General features: G+C 61.6%; 1 protein-coding gene across 1 annotated transcript in view; it reads right to left on the bottom strand.

Moving 5' to 3' along the window:
• LOC104618893 (Fanconi anemia-associated protein of 100 kDa-like) overlaps nt 1-1,110 on the bottom strand; it is a gene marked incomplete at both ends in the record, with an annotated part of 1,983 nt that extends 873 nt beyond the window's left edge. The window contains 2 exons of the mRNA XM_010284614.1: nt 53-679; nt 992-1,110. Of these exons, the coding sequence (XP_010282916.1) occupies nt 53-679; nt 992-1,110 (746 nt within the window). The remainder of the gene's footprint in view (nt 1-52; nt 680-991) is intronic.
• Between the last annotated feature and the right edge of the window lie 321 nt (nt 1,111-1,431).

Genomic DNA, 1,431 nt, shown 5'->3' with positions numbered 1-1,431 from the left:
CCCGGAGGCCCCCACGCCACCAACGCAACCACAGCCAGTGTCTCCAAAGAGCTGTTCGTCCTCAGCATCCTCCACCACCCTCTGCTCCGTTCTCAAGGCCCCGATGAAGACAATGGGCTCTTCCAAATGATGGAGAATCTTTATGGGGGGATCTTGGTTCGAAACGTCGTGGCAGCCATCGACAGCCGGCGAAGAGCTGAGGGCCTTCAGCGGCACGGAGCAGAGCTGTCCGTCTGGGAAGCCGCAGAGGATCATAGGAGACTCCAGCATGGCAGCGTCGATCCCAAAGAGCAGGCTGAAGAGGGGCTCTTCCAGCACGAATCCCCCTGAGCACCACAGCCCCTCCCCGGACCCCACGGTGCCTGGGGAGGAGGCGCAGCACAGGACAGGCAGGAAGCGGGACGGCGGGCTGTCCCCCTCGTCCCCAGGCTGGGGGCCGGGGCAGAAGCCCACCTCGCTGACCTGCCGGTACGGGGGACTCTCCTGCTCGGGGCGCGGAAGCTCGTGCAGTTTCATCCACCATTTGCCGTGAGCCTGGGACAAGGTGATGACGAAGCTGTTGAGCAGAGTGAACATGCACAGGCTGGAGTCTGGGAAGATGCAGGCGTCCGAGTCCACAGGGAAGACGCCGGAAGGGCAATTGCCTTCTTGGCCGTCGCTATCCGTCTGCTCCATTAACCTTCAAGCAAACAGGGAAGAGCTCTCAGCCAAGCCGTGGGGTGAAGCCAGCTCTTCCCTTGGCTGCCTCTAACCCCGGCCCTCAGAAACAAGCTCCCCGCAGCCCAGCTTTTAGCATCTGCTGCAAGAGTGGCCATTTGGAGAGAGCCAGAGCTTCAAACCGCGTAACGCTCCCCATGCCTGCGGGAGGACGGGCAGGGAGAGGGCAGTGGTGGAAGCCCAACGCGTCACCCAGCCGCAAGAAGGAGCCCCGGGACTCCAAGGCTAACAGCACAGGGCTGGCTCATGCCCCTGGGGGTGGCGGCCAGCTCACCTGCTCTGCTGCTCCAGGGAGACGCAGTAAATACCGCTGTGGGCACAGAGGATGTAGAGCTGCCGGGGCTGGGGCAGCAGCTCCACGTGCCACACCTGGTCAGGACACCGGTACACAGCCTGGGTGGAAAAGCAGAAAGAAACGTCACCTTCCTATGGCACCCGGAGGAGGGGGTGGGAAGGGGCTGCTTGCCGCAGGCACAAGTGCTGAGGGAGCCACGGTGCCCATGCTGCCAGGCCGGGCAGAGCCCTGCTCTCCCACATGAGGTAAAGAAAGAAACTGCTTGCTGAGCAATGCCTCCTCCTGGGCAACCCAATACAACTGCAAATTAAAGCGTTATTTCCTGCAAATGCAGATTATAAGCAATTTCCAGGAATAAATCTATCACTGGGCAGCACTGCAGCTCACGGACCCAGCTGGGCTTCCCCAGGAGAGGGGCA

The sequence above is a fragment of the Phaethon lepturus genome, unplaced genomic scaffold (genome assembly GCF_000687285.1).
Source record: "Phaethon lepturus isolate BGI_N335 unplaced genomic scaffold, ASM68728v1 scaffold26053, whole genome shotgun sequence".
Taxonomy (NCBI): Eukaryota; Metazoa; Chordata; class Aves; order Phaethontiformes; family Phaethontidae; genus Phaethon; species Phaethon lepturus.
The sequence above is the reverse complement of the archived record's forward strand: the minus strand, read 5'-3'. Positions and strand labels throughout refer to the sequence as shown.